This window comes from Centruroides vittatus, unplaced genomic scaffold (genome assembly GCF_030686945.1).
Source record: "Centruroides vittatus isolate TY-2023 unplaced genomic scaffold, ASM3068694v2 contig_460, whole genome shotgun sequence".
Lineage (NCBI taxonomy): Eukaryota > Metazoa > Arthropoda > Arachnida > Scorpiones > Buthidae > Centruroides > Centruroides vittatus.
The window spans coordinates 665858-685370 of NW_027122256.1; the positions used below are offsets into that span (position 1 = coordinate 665858).

The following is a 19513-nucleotide window of genomic DNA, read 5'->3' on the forward strand; positions in this document are numbered from 1 at the left end:
TGTACTATTACCGGAAATATTTGAAGAAAAGGAAGCCTAATTTGTAAGAGTACGACACTTCAATTGAGACATAATAGTAATAAATGGAATGTACATGTTTTAATCGTACAAATGTGATTTATTTGTAAATAGATACAATTATAATCACAAATTTTTTATGAATAAGAACAATTATAAAGAGAATTACACTAGGCTTAACGGGCATCCATTATACGAGAATTGTAAACTTTTAAGCACATCAGTTCATTATTTATGACAACAATTGTCGATTTTACACAAAACATAAGATCGTGTAGTATCGGTATTAGTAGAGTGACTTAAAATTTTATCTATTCTTACAATAAACACTTCTTTTATTGTATTTAACTGTGATAAATATGATGAAAGAAATTTAAACTGTGTTTGCTCTTCTCACAAATAATCGATAATTATTCCACTGTATTGAAAGTAAACTATGTCCATAATTAAGTGCTTAGAATACGAGTTAAAATGTTCTTTTTATTTTAACAACGATGCATATGAACGATGCCTTCTATAAGTATACACGAATTTGTTTTCTGCACAAGAGCATTTTTCGAAAATAATACCTTACATTTATTAAATTGCATAACTTCGTGAGTTGAAGTTATAAGCAATTCTCGAGTTGTTTACTGGTTTTGATAACACTTTACAATAGCTAAAGCAAAGCGTTCGAAAAATATTAAATACTTCTGTTAATATCTAAAAGTTTATCTATTTGCAAGAGCGTTAAATCGGAATCACTGGTTAAAAATAAGCACATGGCTGCAAAAGTTTATGAGAATTTCCGCTGCTTAAGTAAAGTTCTCATAATTTTTGAAGCCAAGTGTTTACTTTTTTGAAATGTTTCCCCATAACAGGAAAACTTTTTTTATAATTTTTTTTTCAAATCTGTGTTATTTAATAAAAGTTATTCTAAACTTTGAAAAGTTTAAGCTATTTCTTGCAAAGTTTTCGTTATTTTCCACAATCCTTTACTTAAATAAGCTTAGTAGCAAGAATTATAATTATCGATTAATAAGCTCTTCGAAAAACACTTATAATTAATACAGTGAAAACGGTATCTGAAAGTATATTATATTTTATAATTGATTCAAACTTTGATCATTTCTCAATTTAACTGTAAATTGTTTAATTATATATTTTGTATAACTTCTATAAAATAAATGTGAAAATATATTGAGCAATTTCCATACTACGTTCTGAACAATTCGCAAAGAGATGTGGAGTTACCCTAGAATTTTTTTCTGAAATTTATACATTTAAATCAAAACAGTCGTGTTACTGCATTTAAGTGCTAAAAGTCTATATACACGTTCAAGTGATTTAAAACAATGAATAAGGTAATTATTGTTATTATTTTTGTTTTGTTCAAGAGCCTATTATTCTGAACTATATTGAACGTCGGTAAAAATATAATTAAACAATAAATAACGTACAATAATAATACAACAAATAAATATAATTGAAAGTCGTGAGAATAAAGTAAACAGATTAATGAAGAACAAAATACAAATTCAAGCAAAAATTCATGATAATTTATGAAGATAATCAAGTAAATACAGTACATGCAACGTTTATATACAGTCAAACCTGTTTTTATGCGCTCTTTTTATGTGCGATTTTTATTTGTGCGATTTTTTTAATGCGAATTTTTAATTTGTGCGGTATAGTTGGCGACTAGTCTCGTGCGATTCGTCATGTCTTACGTTGACTTATTATAGCTAAATAAACTTATTATAGCATAAATGCACTTATTATAGTAATATTATTGCACGAATATGCGAAAAATGAAATAATTTACTTTTTAAGTCAACAAAACACCACCTGGACAAAAATATGTAAAACAGACGATAGACCAGACGATGCAGTCAAGTGCTGACATCTGTTGTCAATAAATTCTATTTCGTACGGTTTTGAGTTATTTTCTATGTGAGACTTTTTTTATGCGGTCCCTGTTGACCGCATAAAAAAAATATTTTTTAATTGTGTCGCGAAAACTATTTTTTACAGTCATTCGTGAAGTTTCGTGCGATTTTTTTTTAATGCGTCTTTTTTAATGCGGTCCCTATCCCCCGCATAAAAACAGGTTTGACTGTATTTTCCCACAACACGCAAGGTTAAGTTATGTAATATATAGACTAATGCTGGTGAAGTATTCTTTATATTAATTTAGAAGGTTTCACAGTTTGTCCAACTTAGTTCGAGTAAACGACTGAGGCTAAAATTGCAGTTCAGGTATTAAATTAAAGCTCTTATACAGTAGATGATGCCGCTAAAGAGAGATTTGAGAAAGTTACAATGGTTCATTTTTGACGAAGTAGCAATAGTAGTACAATATTACATATATAGGACAAAAACATGCGTGGTGTCCCATATCCTGTTAATTTTAGCCTAAGCAATTTTGTTTTCTTCTTAATATAGTTTCATTGTTGTAAATACAGGAGGTCAATAAATGTATATTTTAGTTGCTAAGACAATTGTTTTTATCATCCTCTCCCAACTCAACCTCGCCCTTACTCTCTCAGAAGCCCGAGAAATGCCGGGCATATGCAGCTATTAATAATTTAAAACCAATTTAAAGAATTTATAATTAAGAAACCATTAAAAGTTCAATGAATCAATTTGAAAATAAAGATCCTGTTTTCGTATTGTTTTTCTATATTATTATTGATTGTTTGGTAGGACAAGGCAAGTCAACACGACGGCGATCTTCTAAGGGGGATATCTATCGGGATTCGGGAAAGCTCGTCTATGAAAAAGTACCTTTGTATAGTTGTTAGACACGTGAAGAAAATCGGGAAAGTCCACGCGGCCTGTTCGTTGGTCAGACCAGGACCTGCTAATAGTGTTTAATATTTTTATCCATTTAGTCAATGGTAGATACCACGTTGTTATTAAATAATCGTCGTGTAAAATTTTTATAACTAATTTATAATAAGACGATAATAGAATTTTTAGTTTCAAAATAATTTTTGATATGAAAAAGCAATAATAATAATAATAGTAATAAAGTAATTAAGACATTTTACTCAGTTCATTTCTCTTAATATTTAGTTAAAATCTTTAATTTTATTCATTTCATTCATTGATGCGGAATATATTTTAAAATCGGTAACAAAATGATAAGTCGAAATGCTTTTGTTAAGTGACACGCATTCAAACTCATCATTGGTTTTCGATTCTAAACGCATCGAGTCAGCTGAATGTGAAATCGCCTTTCAGATTCAGCTGACTATTCGAATTCAAGAGAAATAACTTTTGAATATTGTGCCAAAGGAGACCATCTGTTAGAATTTCTTCACAAATCTTCGATAATGATCGTATAACTAATGCTATTAACAAGTTTTGCACAAGATGCTTTGAAAAAGCTACATAAATTAATACGTACCTTTCTCAAAGTAGTCTTTCTTAAATTCTTCATATGAGAGTTTTATAAATCAATGTAAAGGTATCACATAAAGAATTAAAGAATCTTACACCAAACAAAAAATTACTTTCCTTAAAACTGAATGAGAAGCTTTCAAATCTAATTTGCCATTATTTAACTAGGAAATTAAATTAAAAAGTGTATTATAAATATTAATAATAAATTTCATTTTAACATTAAACTACTACTTAGTATTAGTATTCCATCATGCAAAGCATATAAATGCATTTTTGTCTCCCATTGTTATTCTAAATTACAAGCAAACAATTATTAATTCACAAATAAATTTGAAATTTTATCAATGCCTAATTTATTCAAATATTGAATTCATGAAAATTAAGAACAAATGATAAATTATTTTCTTTAACATTACGGTTGATAATTCAAAAGAATTGTGTTCTTTATGTTGTGCGTATTATTTGACACGAAAAAACAAAGTTATTTTAAATGCATTCGTGTAGAAGTTATCATGCAATGTCATCCAACTTCGGATTGCTCAGGACTCTCACGATTTACATCTATTATCCGTGTGAATGATCCATTGCGAACAAGATCCAATTGATACGACCAAAATATGAATCCGATATTTCTTTTGAGTTTTCATATTAATCAATCACTCGAAAGTATATTTTAATATTTATTATTTCAGTTCCAATGGGCTACGATTATTTATGATTTCAGTAAAATAAAACAACAATCGCATCAAGTTAATATACATGCATGTGAAAGACTTGAAGTAAATAGAAAAGAAAATATTCGATCTAAGATTAGTTGTGTTATTTTTAATGAATATTTCAAAAAAGTAAAGATTCTTAAATTTTTAAGAGAACAATAACTTATCAATAACAATTATCTGCTCTTCTCTTACAATTGATCTCATCGATAATATATGAAAGATGTTTGGTAACAAATACAGTTTTCAATTTTATCTTTCTCTACTACGCTGACTTGAAACGTCCATGATTTACGTTCATTTTTAACCCTTCCTAGGATTTAATAACACCAATATTAAAACTCATATTTACAATACTTTACACTAGATGCCACTATTTTTAACAATCTTGTTCTCTATCTGAAGGGATCACTTACAAATATTTCAACTTCTACTGGATACAAATAAGCATAATACAATACATTTGAACGAAGAAATATATCTTTACAATACATTTTAAGAGAGTGGGAAAAGTTGTCAGAACCAAAATACTTCATCTTTACATGTAAATTTGAGCAGAATATTGTTTTAAAAATGATCTACTACAACAAGAGAAGCAGTTAACTTGCGCCCATAACACTTCTAATATTACAAGATTACTTTTAGATTATTCAATTGAAAATCTTTCTAAATAATTTTAATTCATAAAATCAATAACGAGTCACTTTAATTCGAGGAATTAATAAAATTTAAATATCATTTATTAAAATCAAATTAATTTTTACTTTATTTGAATCGTCGATATTAATATATTAATTCTTAGAATATCTAATCACTTAAAACTTTATTAATTATTTAAGTAATTTAAATCTTATTTTAAATCAATAAGATTTAAATTAATTGATAAATTACGTATTATCAATTAATATTACGTATCTTATATACGTAATATTATCAATATATTACGTATCAATTAATATACGTATATAAAATCGTATTACGTAAAAATAAATTACGTTTAAAATTCAAAGTTTAAATTTCAATTTCTTTCAAAAATTAATCGTAATTTCTTAGCTTGAAATATATATGATTTGAGTGTTCAATTTATGTCTTCTGAGATGTTCTAATTCACAAAATACGACTGAAATTTCTCTCTTAAATTCTGATCTTCAGTAATAATATGTGATTAATGATCTAAAAATGATTACGTACAGAAGCGTCAAAAAAGTCGTTTAATTAAAGAACAAATTACTTTCTTTAATTAAAAATAAATGAAAAAGTAAATTAAAAAGTACTGCTCGACTTCGTTTAGAAATAAAGTTTCATTAAAATAGTATAATGTACAGTACTTCTAAATATTCAAATTCATGCTTTCATTCAATGCGCTTTTTGAAATTTTCAAGAAAGTTTATGAATTTGAAGTAATTTATCATAAAAATTAAATTTTCTTAAAGATTTCCGGAAGTAAATTGAATGAAAGGCATTGTTAGCCAATTTCCTCGCATCTCCAAAGAAAGAAAATCTCCAATAGATTATTTTTAGTAACCTCTGCTCACAACTTTCTATTAACTTCTAAACAGAATCAGATCATTCATTGTTAGACTTGATTTAATTCTTGTTTTAAACAGTTTTCTTCTACTGTAGTGTGTAATTAACAAATTCCTTAAAATTAGTATCGTTACAACTATATTAACTAATCGAGAAAGGATTTACAGCACACTTTTCCGAAGCTCATATAATACTTATAAAGAAAGAAGATTTTAATTGTAAAATTCTTATTATCCGTGGGTCTTGTTATTTTAACTTGTATTTTGTAAGTATAGAACCAAATGCGGCCAACTGTAAATTTTGCAGTTTTTCAATAATAAAACTATTGAAAAACTGCAGACAGACTTATTATAGAGTATCTCTATTTTATTCAGCACGTTCTATTTGAAACTATGTAAAATTTTAAATGGTTACATAAAAGAGCAAATTTTGGTGGGTATTAAAGGTTGATTCAATTTTCAAATCCCGTTTTCTGAAAATTAACGTTGTAGTTAGTGAATATAGAACCATAAGCGGCTATTTGGTTTATTCACATTTACTATGTTAAAAGATGATGAATAATATTAAAATTGTATGAAGAAAAAAAGTGTGTGACTGAAGATTAAAAAGTATTACTTTATTTCTATCATTTTCTATCACAAATATAGATGTTTATGTGGCCAAATAACAGCAAACAAAAACAAAGAATCATCAATAAAATAAAGATCGATTAATCCTACAACATAAAATTTTCAAACATTTTCATTACAAAAAGTAACAAGAAATATTAGTAAAAGTATTTTTACAATACTAATATTATCCTTTACACAGTAATACATTCCTCTAGAGGAGGAAGAAATCTAGAAATTAAGATTTTCAATAAATGACCGTGATAACATATGTAACTGTACTACAGATTATTAGTAATAAAGTATTAACTTTATTATGTGCGTAACCTAAGTCTTTATTAAGATAACCAATAATGTGTTTTATTGAAATCAACAACCAATAAAAATTTCTATACATTCAGGATTTTGTTTTTATATTTTAAGTTCAGAAAGCTTTGAATTCTTACAGAGTTCTGAATCACAGACTACTCACTTAATCGGTGTTTCAGATCTTTTTAATCTTCTAAGCCACTTTTCTAACACCCATTACTATTTGAAGAATATTATTTTTTTAATAGAAGAGAATTTCCACAGTTCGATCATAAGTTATAAAAAATTACTTCCGAAAAATTTTTTTATGGTTTGTTTGCATAGCAAATAAACTCTGAAACAAATGGAAATTTAAAGAAACAAACAAGTTTCGAACATCTAAATTTCTATTTTATGCGCGCAATAAATAAAACAATTCATTGGCTTTCTCTCTGCATGTATATATAAAATAAAAGTACTAATAAGAAATCAATTTTGCTTGATTCCGAACGAACTTTCAGACACAAAAGGTTTTTCTACATAAATGTAATAAGGTCCACTAATTCAGAATTCATTATGTGTCCGCTAATAATGAGTACAGTATATAAAACTGATTATAAAACGATATAGTAAGCAAATATATTATTATTATTATTACATATCTATCTTACGATCAAAATTTCTATTTTTAAGCATAGGGTTAAGGAAATTCAAAAATATAGGAAAGTTTTGTAGTTTAATTTCCTATAAGCTCCAGTTGCAATTTTAATCTTTCATATAAATTACAGGACATTCATAAATTTTCTTGGTTGTACTTTTTAAAATCAGATTTTGCAGATATCCAGTAAGGATTTATGTCGTTGACTAAATAGTACAAGGAGGAAATTAAGAATTATACTTCAAAACTCAATAAGTTTTCGTAAAATTCGATATTTATAATCGCTTAAATACTATTGAAATACTTGTAAAGCGCAAACTTACATCATTAAGTAATTAATTGATAACATTTTAAAGAAGCTAACAAATTCTGTAAATTAATTAAATATTTTAAAAATTTATAACAATAAATTTACCCTTATTAAATCGTAAGAATGCGAATACTGTTATCAAAACTTCTATCAAACTAATAATTTTCAAGATGGAAAAATCTATAATTTATTTTATTTAACTAGAATTATTTGATCCCTTTCTAAACGACTTTGTTACGAAAACAGAATTAATAAAAGGTTTCTTCAAATTGAAAAGGAAAGCAGTTTCATGTTTCGAACTTATTAACGTTTTCACTTTAGATTCTTCTCGGAAATATTATTAAATAAATCCCCTGTAATATTAATGACTTTTTTTAAATAAAAATTTATTCCAACATCTACAAAACTTTTTATAAATAAATGAAAAATAAAACACCATTTTTTTATATGTCAATTAAAGATCCTTCTGTCAAATACTTCAAATTACACTGTATTATTCTTATCGTGCATTTAAATTGTTAACGTGACTTGATCTATAATAATTATTCATCAGAATTCTGGATTAATAAATTAAGTCGCATTTCTTAATGTTTAAGTTAACATATTACTTTTAAAGAAACAAAACAAGTTACTGGTAGTCATTGTTAATTGCACTAAAGGATTAGATAATATCAAACTTTGAAAATTAAGCTTTTCTTCCCTGTAAATTTATCAATTGCATTTATGATAATGAAGTTACCATCAATTCTGAACAAGATTTGAAAATGTATTTAAATGAATAAAGTTTTTTTTTTATAAAGTTCCTTTCTATCTTTTATCTTAGTATTTAATTTAACATATAAGTTAATGATTCATTCAATTTCTTTCTTAATTAAAATGCAGTTTCTGTGTATCTAAATTACGTTAAAGTAAAAGTTTCCAGTTTGTTGATAATTTACTACTTTCTATTCCTGTTACTCCATTTTAAAAGAAGCTGAATATCTTATTTATAATTCTTTATCTATAAATATCCAAAAAATAAAAAATAATCTTCAAGTTTAGTTTTATTTTAAGGAAAAAAAATCTTTTACTAAAAATAAGCTATTAAATTAGTTAATTAATTTAAATATTTGAAAGTCTGGACATCTATAATAATCTTCTTTAATTTTCGTTTCAATAAAATCAAAGGACTTATTAATAAAATTCTTGTTGACATTCTTTTAATAATCGAGAAAAAAAAAAGCTAAAATTAATATTATTAAAACTCGTGTCAAATTACATAAATCATCAATTCTGAATTTTTTTTTAATACCCTAAATAATCTACATAATAAATTCTTTAGTAAAATCAAACCTTTATAAAATAACATGATCAAATCATTGTTTAAATTAGAAAGAACTATTTCATCTCATGTTATCAGATCGGTTGATCATATTAAATTCTAATCAATCTAATTAAATTCTAATCTGTTAAAGTCTTTGAACACGTATTAACTCTCATAGAAAGAATAAAACTTGAGATTATAATTTCTCTATATTTTTTTAAAATCTAAATTATATAAGAATTAATAATTTAATTATCAGAAATTGAAAAATTCTATTTTTTTTTTTTTTTAATATTTGATACAGCCTACAATGTACTTAAATTAACACTTTTTTTTCCATTAAAAATTAGTTTAAAAACTTTCATTTTTTTCATTAATATATATTTAGTATTTTGATATTATTAAAAATTAATTATATTCATAAATTTCGCTTGACAATGTAACCTTAATTTTATAATTTAATTAAAGTTCTGATTAATTAAATAAACTTACAATTAATTGTTAATGAGTAAAATTTATTATGTTTTTAATTAAATTCTTCTTTATTTCTACATAAAGTAACGATATTCAAGGTGATATCATTCATATTTTTTCTTTGTAAAAAGTTTCTCAAAGTAAATAAGTAATATATTGTTATTGATCTTAAGAATATCATTTAATTTTATTTAAATATCACGTTTCCAAAATTGATCACTAGTGAATAGTTCAGCACTATTCATATAACACGAAATTATAATTATACTAAAAAATATTCATGATAATATAGCAATTTTATTAGCAAAATACAACAAACAATTTTATTAATTCTTATTATTCTTTATATTCTTTATATACTGTATACAATAAACTCTTGATAGAGTAAATGATTTAGCTCATCCCTTCAAAATTTGTTATTTTAAGAGCTCGCTATCTATGGCTGAAAAATTCAATCATGTGGTAAATCTATTAATAAATCGATTATTTTTTTTACATAAAAGGAAAGTTTCGAATAAAAGCGAATTTAGTTTTATACTCCGGTGTAATATAGCAGAACCATTTAAAACAGCTGAAATAAGATAACGTTCTATAATATACGAATAATACGAAAGAATAATATATATTACACGAAACATAATTGGACCGCAGTTTTCAAATTGTAGACATTTCCCACTGTTCGTTTGCCTGTCTGACCATTCCTTAATCTCTGGAACGGAGTTAGATAGATGAAAATCGAAACCAAACATGAAAAGCTTAAGGGCCGGAAGCCCGATTAACTATATATTATACCAACTTCTGGTCTGAACCAGACGTCACGTAATTTTTAAATTAAAATACGTTAAAAATTGCAGCTTGCCATTGTGACAATGTCACAATAAGTAATTTAAGTTATTTCCAATTTATTATATTTTCATAATTCTAAGAACTGTAATGATAAACACAATCCTTTCAGTAATTTTCAATACAGAGAGTGAATTTACCAGCCTTTATTTAGGCTGATCGAAGTTGTTAGGCTTGAGAAGTTTATAAATTTATTCCATTCAAATAGTGGAAAAGGTGTTAGGAGAAAGACATAATTTTTAAAAATAAATTAAAAGTAATATACCCAATTAGTACATGTTTAACAATTTCAACAAATGAACATTCATACTGCTTGCCATTTTTTAAATTACCGAACAGTAATTTCATAAATATCGAATTTGGAATTATTGTCCGTGAAAGAGGGTTGTGAAATGCCAGTGTGTAGTGATATGATGACTTTTTCCGTCTGTTGTGAGATCAAGAAAATTGTTTGTTTGGTTACATTACGGTAACGCAATCTTCGGCGATCTGCCTTCCGGGAGGTCTTTTTAGGGGTAAATAGCCCGTATTCAGGCGTTACAGACGTGGAAAACACCCGGAAAACTCCACGTGGCCAGCCCGTCCTGGCGAGGTGCGAACCCACGACCGAACTCCCAGTGTCCAGGGAACAGCACAGCTTAGCCACTGGTGGGACGGTCAAGAAAATACTAAAGTTGTTTCTGTCTTTAAAAATAACTTTAGATGATTCTCGTTGAGATTATCTTTTACAAATTTATACAATGGGAATCTGATTTCCTACAACAACAGTAGCCTACAAAATTTTTTCCACGACTTAATTTTACTTTCTGAAGTAAGTTTTTGATAACGTTCCTCTCTCGTAAAGTGCTCTTCGTTCGAAATTAAGTTATATATTCTGTGAAATCAACGTATAACATTGTAAAATCTGAGTTTCTGTTTAGTAAATTCGTATGTTTGCCATGAGACAGATTATTTGAACTTTTGTTCCAGAGGAACGAGCAGAAAGTTACAATTTCAGCTTGAGTAATTGCTCACAAAAAACGAAGAGATTGTGAGACTGGCGAAATGTAATTTCAATATCATTTTCAACACTTGGCTTGCAAATGTCACTTATCGGTTCCCGGTAAATTAAATAGTGTCAACACACGATGAAATCAAATGTGTAGACTGCTTTCTGACTCACTCTGTACCTTATGACAATCTTGTTCGTAATTTATTTAACTCGTTCGACATTAATATAGTTTTTTACAAATCGCAGAGAGTACGAAAAATAAAAGTAGCAACAAAAAGTATGAAAACTCAAATAAAATAGGTCAAATACTGAAGATCCTATTACCAAAACCTAAATGGCTGATAAGTTATCCATAAAAGACGAATCTAACGTTCTCAAATATATTGACTACGTGGTCAAAAGCTAGAATACCTAAACTGAGTTAAACTTAATCGGTGACACCAAGTCGAAAAACAACGATTTTTCGAAAATTACTTAGCCAAAATAAAGAAATTTAGTATCGTTCGAATTGGAAAGACTATGGGGAAAAGAATCATGACAGAGATTAACACACCAGTGAAAATTCAAAAACATCTCAATGTATCATTTAAATTTTATGAATTCTAAAATTTCCCAATATATTTAACATTCTTTTGGCTGTTTCAAGTTAAAGGAATATTTCACCTTTGCAGATAGTGATGTACAAATAGTTTATCCGATGAAACATGTTTTTAGGAAAAATATTTTTATATGCTTCGAATATATTTGTGATTCGCTTAACTTTACTTAGGCGCGGTTTGGCCAGCCAATCAAAAAGTTTCAACATTTCTGATTTAAGAATTGCTGGACTGTAACCTAAATCACTAGTTTTCCACAAAATGGAACCCTATAATTTACTGTAACACACAAAAATTTGAAAAAAAAATGCAATTCGTTTAATTACTATCGATACACTGTATAATATATGTTGTAGTGAACATTAGTATGGATTCAGGGAATACAATCGACGTGATCCTTATCTTCTAAATTCGTTATTACGCGAGTCTCTCTTCCCTATTTGTATTATGAATTTGATCAATAAACCATTGATGTCATTAACAAAGATGAACTTGCGACGAAGACGTAGAAATATATATTCCATCTATATATTCTATCTTCATTCACCTTTTCGATAAAATTTTTGTATCCATTATATTGTTGAAACATCCTGTTTTAAACATTACTATACTAAAAGTTTTAATTTAATTAAAGATTTCACTTTTCCTTTTATTTTCTCTCTCTTTTTTTCATGTGGAAAATAAGGTCTATCTTCATTTCGACATGTCCAAATTGAGAGAACTGATGACGACAAATGAGGTTCGGCATATCCGGGACGGACTTCTCATGAAATGTTTCTGGGATTTTCCACGCAGATTCAATTCACGGTTCCCAGACATCTGCCTCTCTGGAGACCCTGAATTGAACCTTTACTGCCTTGGCTATCTAGCCGACAATATCACATATTTATTTTATTGAAATTATATTTTAAAAAAACTAATTCATTTATTCAGCTACAATAGAAAATAAATTGTCAACATCACTGGTTTTTTTCTGTTCTCTTGTATATTTTTTGCCTTTACTTTCATCCCTCTCTTATTTCTATCTTCAGTAGACTCTGAAAAGAAGAGACTGGCAAAACATAGTAGTAAAAGGTTTGAACTAGTAACGTTAAGTTTAATACTTAAGTCTTCTATTAAACATAATAATCTTCGTTTTAATAGAAAAATCTGTCATTACGTCGTTCGTTAATGAAGTATAACTAATGTTCATTAAAATTCTAAAAATTGAAACCCTGAATCTTTCAACTTGTAGTGAAATTTCTATTAATATCCAGTTCAATTATTACAAATGTAACAAACGTTCGGTTAATTTCAATTAATTACGAGCTATTCTGATATATTAGTAAAACAAAACTGTGAGTACAAATCTGAAAGATGATAGTTTTTCAGCCTAACATGAAACATCTTAGCTAAATTTATTTTTTAATTAAATGTAACATTTCACTGCTTACTCTTGATGAAATGATATTTCAAGTTACTACAAAATATAAATTTTATGTTATGATTCAACCAATCTTAAGTCACATATTTGTTTTTTAAATGATGATATGGTATAGCATGTAATCATTCTTCTTAGCTACAGCGAAAACGATATACTGACTAAAATTGATGATGAATACCTGAAGACAAAAACTGTCAAGTCGATAGATGATAGTAGCTAGAAGACACAAACCACTGCTAATCGCATTGTCTGATTTATTTACATTTTCACGACAATATCTTTCATAAATATAAATTGTAAAATCCTTTATAGAATTCTATACTCTCTATAAAATATTGTCACTATTAAAAATAATAATTCTCAATGTGTCCTTTATGTTATTATGCCTCTTTCATGCTTTCTGCACATACATGTGCAGAAAACAACGGTTGTGTGTGTGAAGTTCTAGTGTAATTTGTATTATGCTATAGCTGAAATGAGATTGATCATTTTTAATCTCTTTATCTCACCATTACGGAAGAAATGTGACTGATTAAGAACGGTCAGAGTTTTTAGACACAACCTAAGGATATAAAAATATGTTAAAATTAAATTTTCCATAGTGTAAAACTAAATTTGTTAGTTATATTTTTATAAACTATAATTTCACAGTATTTATGAATTTTTTAAAGTATTATATGCTTATAAAATCGAAAAGCAGATCTATTGAGCGCTTCCATTACATAACTTAAGTTGAAGGATACAATTATAAATGCAGTATGTAAATACTAGAGAAACAATTATAGAGATATGAATGCTTCGTTAATTAAAATTTCAAAACCAATGCAAAATAGTTAATATTTAATAACTTTATTATACTTTTAAAATAATAATTAACAAGAAATATAAAAAAAAACTTAATATTTATAATCCTTTTTATATTATAATTTATGCATAAAATCGAATATTACAAAGTTTATTATTTCTAATCTCGAAATAAATTTACAGCATTGAATATTTACTATTATATAACAATATTTAAATCCGATTCAAGTATATTTACTTTAATATTCTATTATTATTAGAATATTGGATAATTTGATATTATTATTAGAATATGTTGAAACAAAACAACTGAAATCCGAGACTAATAAATAAGAAAGTTGAGATCCGGATTAACAGTGTTAAAGTTTTAATAACCTTAGAATCAAAATAAATGTCGAAAATAATCTTCTTTACAAAAAAAAAGAAATATATAAAAAAAATATCTTTGAAAAAATCCATATTTGCGAAAGTTGTTCCGCAAAAATCAATATCTTTTGACAGTTTGATTTAAGTAGTGTGACGGGATATGTGAATTTTTATGGATAAACTAGATATTAAAAAATGATTCGATACTTTTTTTTATTCTTTTTTGAAGAAAACATCCTGAAAACATTTCTGATTCAAAATATTCTTGCCCTTTAAACGAAAAATTTTTATGTAAACACTAAAAACATAAGAGTTTTTAATCTAATCGTCTCCTAATTATATGTAAAATATATGTTTATAACAATATATTTCAAATTAAAGATGTTTTCACAAAAAGAATGTGAACTATTTAGAGTATTTAAACTCCAAGTATTACATAAAATATACATTCTTCTTATACAGTATATCATAATTATCTAGCACTTCCTGTATACGAGATTCTTTCTAAGCAGTTTACGAGACGTTAGATTAATGTTTAACTGATTAAAATAACCAATGTTTTCATTTATCTTTCGTGTGATTAACAAATTAAAGGAAGAGTTTGCCATAATAAAGCGATTTTTGAAGTTAGTTTACCGTTTAGAATAAATTTAGGTAAATCATTAATGTTGTTTCTGATAATCGAAGGAACATTCCCCTAGAGTACTTTTGTCGACTCATAAAGACGTGCTGACAGGAATATGGCATCACCAACTGAAAATCCCATAACAATGTGAATAACATCAAAATTATCACCGAACTTACGAAAAAAAAAATTATATGGATATTATTTTAACTCCTTTTATCCTATAAGATTCTTGTTGTTGTGCAGGAAGTAAGAAACCCATCCATAAAATAGAAGAAATTTAAAATTACAATAGACTTCGTTTGTTGTTGTGATAAGGGATAAGGCAATGCAACACCAGGGCAGTCCACCTAAGAGGGTGTCTCCCGGGAAGACTTTTCTATGGAAGACTATCCTTTATGTAGGTGATAGACAGGTAAAGAAAATCTAAAAAAAAAAAACTCCCTTCGGCTAGCCCGTTGGTCAGCCACGAATCCCCCGAGTTCAGTGTTTTTATCCATCTGGCTACTGATGGTCCGCGTATTGTGATCATGGATATTGTTATTAATCGTTAATATTGTCAGAATTAGAAAATACCAAAGCATATCAGTTAAAAAATAAACACTATAAAAACTCCATTTATTGTAATCAAAGTTTTGTTATTTGCTCTCATTATCTTTGGGTAAATAGGAATGTTTACGCTCTCTTTTTACTGTATCAACTTTAAAACACGGCGGATAAGGTGCTGATGTTATCAGTCTCTGTTATTAATATTAACTAACGCCTTAAATCGTTTTTCATTTTGATTTGCTAGCTCTGTAATAGTTTAAATTGCTGGCATTTCTGACCTCAATTACAGAATAGTTGTTAAAAATAACAGAAGACAAATAATAATTAACGAATAAATCTTCAAATTACACAGCTATTTTATAAGTATTTTAACGTGTCTTTTTAATGTCAAAGTCAATAAAATCAAAATTTCTATTAATTGTTCTATTATTTACTTGCACCACTTGATGTTATCAGTATAGACGAAGTGATTACAATAAAAGAGTTCTACTGTAGGCCTATATGATGTTCCCAAATATCAAATTTTTACTAAATTTGATATTTTATTTTTAATGAGATAATATTTAATTTGGCAAAATTATTTTTAAGTTGCTGTATACAAACCTATTCAGTTAAAGTTTAAAACTAAGAAACGTTAAGCTACAAAACTATAAAGATAATATAAAACCAAACTCAATTCAATGTTAAATAATTTAAATTTCTCATCATGAAATTAACGTGCTATATTCAAAACATACTTTCAACTTTATATTGAACTTTTATATTTATATAAAATACTATATAACAAATTATTATAATTTTTTGTTTACAAATCTAAATAATGCAAGTCTTCATTAACAAGAAAAATTCGACATAAAACTTAATACTTTTGAAAATTTGACAGTTTCCATTAAATAAAAGGAAAACAATGAATAGAATTCTGTTATATTTATTAAACCGTTTTTTCTATTATATTATATAAAGAAAATAATATTTTGAGTGTAAGATTAATAAATATGCTAAAATTATAACTTATATTTAAGAAATAATGCCAAGATTTCAACTTTCATCAAATATACGTGAATAATTAAAGATTGAAAACATTCGATTTGATTAATAGTTTTAGAAGATAATCACTTAAATTTAACTAAAGGAACAACAATGTTTCAATTTAGAGAATCGAAAGATTATCGCTTTTCAATGTGTCTTTTTAACTTCTTTTGGATTACATTGTTGGATAAGTAATTCAGTTGAATGCTTCAGAAACCAATTTCCAAGAATTGAGAAAAGTCGTTTGAAAACCAATCTGGAAACTGTTACCAATAAATTGGTAGCTCGCTGAATTCTCTGAAACTAATAAAACAATTGCTACGTATCGAGTCAAAATCATTGACAAATTTGCTTATTTAAATACATTTATCATCAAATAAATAATGGATAAAATATAGTATTTTTATATATACTTATATTTTTTTTTCTTTTACAAAATTCGATAGTAGTTAATATTTGATAACTACACAAACAACCGTAAAAGTTTTATAACAAAAATATTAAAAATTTACACACAAAATTTATTAAAAAACAGAATTACCCAAAAGTCAGTTTATCGAAATACATATATACTGTATGTGTATGTATATATATATATTAAACATTATCTTAAAAATTTTAATAAAAATTTGGAATAAGTGCAAATCATTATTCAGTCATTTCATAAACACATGAAGAAAAACGTCACAATTGGCATGCAAATAATAAAATGTAGCTGTTCCAAACTAGTTTTAATAATTTTGGCTTTTGGTCCACCTAAATATATCTTGAATATTTGAAGAATGTATTTTAGTTCCGAAAATATTTTCTTATAATATATTTTTAGAGAGAACGATAGAGAGGGATGGAAGGATAGAGATAAAGAAAGATTGTCTCTATCTCTACCTTTCTATCTCTCAAAGATAGAAAGATAGAGATAGAGATAGATAGATAGAGACTCTTTCCGTTGTGAGATCATCAAGATCTCTAATAGAAGCTAAATCGAAAGGAGATTCTAATCTTTCAATAGAAAAAGCTCGTATTTAGTAAAACACATTTTAACAGTTGTTAAATATATAAATACATCCATACATATATATATATATAACAAAATTTCAAAACTATAAATCATAATCAATATATTAAAAAATGGCATATTTTATACATTTAAAACTGAATAAATCAAATATCTCAAAGTTAAAATTAAACATTTTGATTTATAAAAACTCTGTGAATATAAATAATATTTTCTCATAAAAATGTTTTATTTATTTTTTATTTATTTTTTTCAAAATTTCCAGTTTTTTAAAGATCGAACACAACAACAAATCCGGAAAATTTCTTTTTATCCTCTCTTTTTAAAGTGAAAATAACTTTATTGATTTTGTTGGGCACTTCTGTTTAGCAATTTATAAAATATATATATATTTTCTAGTTTGAGAAATATCACAGTTTACTTGCAGAAATACAAAACATATAATAGCGTGTATATTCCTTTGAACCTTTAGTCAGAAATACGTTAAAATTCATACAAAATAAATAATTTTATATTTCACAGATTTAAATAAAAAATCGATATAAAATTGTTTGAAATATATGAATGAAAAAAAAAGTTTTAGTAATGTTAGAATTTGAAGTTTCGATGATAATACTACAGAAGTATTTGAAAAGTGAAAATATGTTTTATGTGTTTATTGATTGTAAAAGCGAAAACTAAAAAGGGAAAATTCTTGCTTGCCGTTAGGCATTATCTAAATTTAAAAAAACAAAAATTCCTATAGATCTATGTAAATCAGTTTCCACTATGATTTTCAATAAGAACTAAAGCCTGATGTTACAATGAATGCGAATTTCAATATCTACTTTAAACAACTAAAACATAGTTCAAAATAATAAAATTCTATTTAAAATGTATTAAAAACTTTAAATAGAACGGTTTACACAAATAAAAACAAGAAGAAAATTTAAATATTTTAAATTACAATTATATTACAATATTAAAATTTTATTAATCCATTAACACGAATGTTATATGAATTGAAATGATTGCAATTAAAATATAAGAAAAAGTTCAAATTGTAGAAAAATTAATTTAATTTATTACAGTTTCGAAGTTTCTATCCTAATTTTATATCATAAATATATTTTTAATGATTCACGCTTCGAGAAGATCGTAATAATTAGTAGTTTAATTTATACACAAATAATAAATCTTTTAAAATATTTGCATATATTTATTAATAATAAAAAATTACACCTTTAATTTTGATCGTATTAATTTCTTGGTGATTAATACGTTCGTTAATTTTTATGGTAAAATATTAAAATTACCTTTCGTTATACGAGAAGTACCAAAATGAAATTTTTTCATTTTGTGAAATTTGATTAGGCTTTAATTAGACTGACGACTTTGTTACCATATTCTTCCACACAGAAGCATTAATATCAATTTTATACGTTATTATTCCAATAATAATTTAAAATTATCATAAAAAATTCAAGAAATTACTTTAACCTAAACATAAATTATAAAAAAAAATTAGATATTTTACTTACCTTTAAGACGAACTCTGTCTCCTAAAACTGAAAGAAATTCTTCAAACAATGGACTGTGATTTGTATTATCTAAAATCTGCTCTTCAGTGGATTGATTTTCTTTGACATAGACAACACCTACTTTAAGTTCGGACTTGATAAATACCTAAATAAAATAATAAATATTTTAAAATGCATATTTTTTTATTTTTTTATTTGTTATTTAAGACTAACCTGATCTAATTTGAGCAATTCGTCCGGTGTAGAAGGTAGCTGTCCTAAAACCAATCGAGGTTTCAACGTAGCTTCATCAGCTAAAGACCTAACAACTGCCTCTCTATCATAGCGATCTGCACAAATATAGGAAGCTGGAACTAGACCATGCAATCTATAGCTGACAGTTCTTAACATTACCCTGTAAAAATCAGATATTTATTCAGTTGCTTTTATATACTTAAAGAGAGTTCAATCATACAATAAAAGT

The 19513-nt window shown here is 26.3% G+C and overlaps 1 protein-coding gene across 1 annotated transcript in view; it reads right to left on the reverse strand.

Annotated features, from left to right (window-relative positions):
- Positions 1 to 19513, reverse strand: part of LOC136977522 (uncharacterized) — a 158298-nt gene that overhangs the window by 95487 nt on the left and 43298 nt on the right. The window contains exons 4-5 of the mRNA XM_067273017.1: positions 19264 to 19444; positions 19051 to 19195 (exon numbers count right to left, since the gene is read on the reverse strand). Coding sequence (XP_067129118.1) covers positions 19051 to 19195; positions 19264 to 19444 — 326 coding nt within the window. The remainder of the gene's footprint in view (positions 1 to 19050; positions 19196 to 19263; positions 19445 to 19513) is intronic.